Here is a 1,270-nt window from a genome sequence, read left to right on the forward strand (position 1 = left end):
CAATAAGCCACAATTTAGAAGTCAATCAAAAATCTTTTGTGGCGCTACACCGGTATTCTATAGGATCGGGTATACCAAAATATCTGTTATAAAAATGCAATAGAGAGCCGTTCATACCTTGATACTTTATTCGATCGGTGGACTTACTAATTTTCTTTTTGCTTCACATTATATGGAATGTGAAGATAAAGGTTAATTCTCTATCATGCTCATTTCCAAACCGATCAACTTCCAGAGGCTTGAAGCTTGTCATGCTTTTAGTTAGTATTAGATAAATATGCTCTTAAAAGCATAGTTAAAAAAAATAATTGTCAAATGATAATCATGAAATTCTTTTAAATGATAACGAGTCTTGGTCACAAAAATGTGGTCCAAAAACTTTTAAATTCAGAGAAAGACGAGAGAGCGAGATTATGCTATTTTCACATCATTTAAAGAATATTTCAACATCCAAGGTTCTTAGGGGTAGGTCGATTGGCCTATCCAGAGGCTCAAACTGGGATCTTTCTCTTATGTATTCACAAGATGCATCCAAAATTTGCAACATCTCCGCAACCTCTTCTTCCAGTTCCAAGTGATTGAACAACATCAATGCCTTTTCTAGTGCATCCTCTTTAAATGCACTTGGCTCAACAACTGGTTCATTTATCTTCACCACAGAAATCATGGACAGGTCCTCGTAATGACGAGGCAACTGAATGGCTCGATATACATTGAAGACCGCTTCTTCATTGTCCACCCTCAGAATCATCTTACCTTCTCGAACTTTGATAATGGCATCTCCAGTGGCCAAAAGAGACCGTCCCAAGATGATAGGAACTAACTCATCAGCCTCGTATTCCAGGATGATAAAATCTGCAGGGAAAATAAACTTTCCAATCTGCAGCAAGACGTCCTCAATTACCCCCTCAGGATAGATATAAGATCTGTCAGCTAACTGTAGCAATACCGTGGTGGGTTTCGGAGCTCCTAATCCCAATTGTTTGAACACTGACAATGGCATCAGATTGATACTTGCACCCAAATTACACAAGGCTCTACCCACATCAATTTCACCAATCCTCACGGGGATGGTAAAACTACCCGGATCCTTAAGCTTTTCTGGAAGCTTATTTTGAATCCTGGAAGTGCACTCCTCAGTAAGTGCGCCGGTCTCAAATTCAGTTAACCTCCTCTTATTTGCCACTATATCCTTAATATATTTTACATATTTTGGGACCTCACGGATCATGTCCACCAAAGGGATGTTCAAGTGTATTTGCTTCAGCAT

The 1,270-nt window shown here is 39.1% G+C and overlaps 1 protein-coding gene across 1 annotated transcript; it reads right to left on the minus strand.

Moving 5' to 3' along the window:
* Window positions 1-427: 427 nt before the first annotated feature.
* Window positions 428-1,270, minus strand: LOC107827340 (uncharacterized). Its single transcript, XM_016654439.2, has one exon. It carries the CDS (start codon window positions 1,268-1,270, stop codon window positions 428-430), a length of 843 nt encoding a protein of 280 aa, XP_016509925.2.

Source organism: Nicotiana tabacum, unplaced genomic scaffold, assembly GCF_000715075.1.
Source record: "Nicotiana tabacum cultivar K326 unplaced genomic scaffold, ASM71507v2 Un00294, whole genome shotgun sequence".
Lineage (NCBI taxonomy): Eukaryota > Viridiplantae > Streptophyta > Magnoliopsida > Solanales > Solanaceae > Nicotiana > Nicotiana tabacum.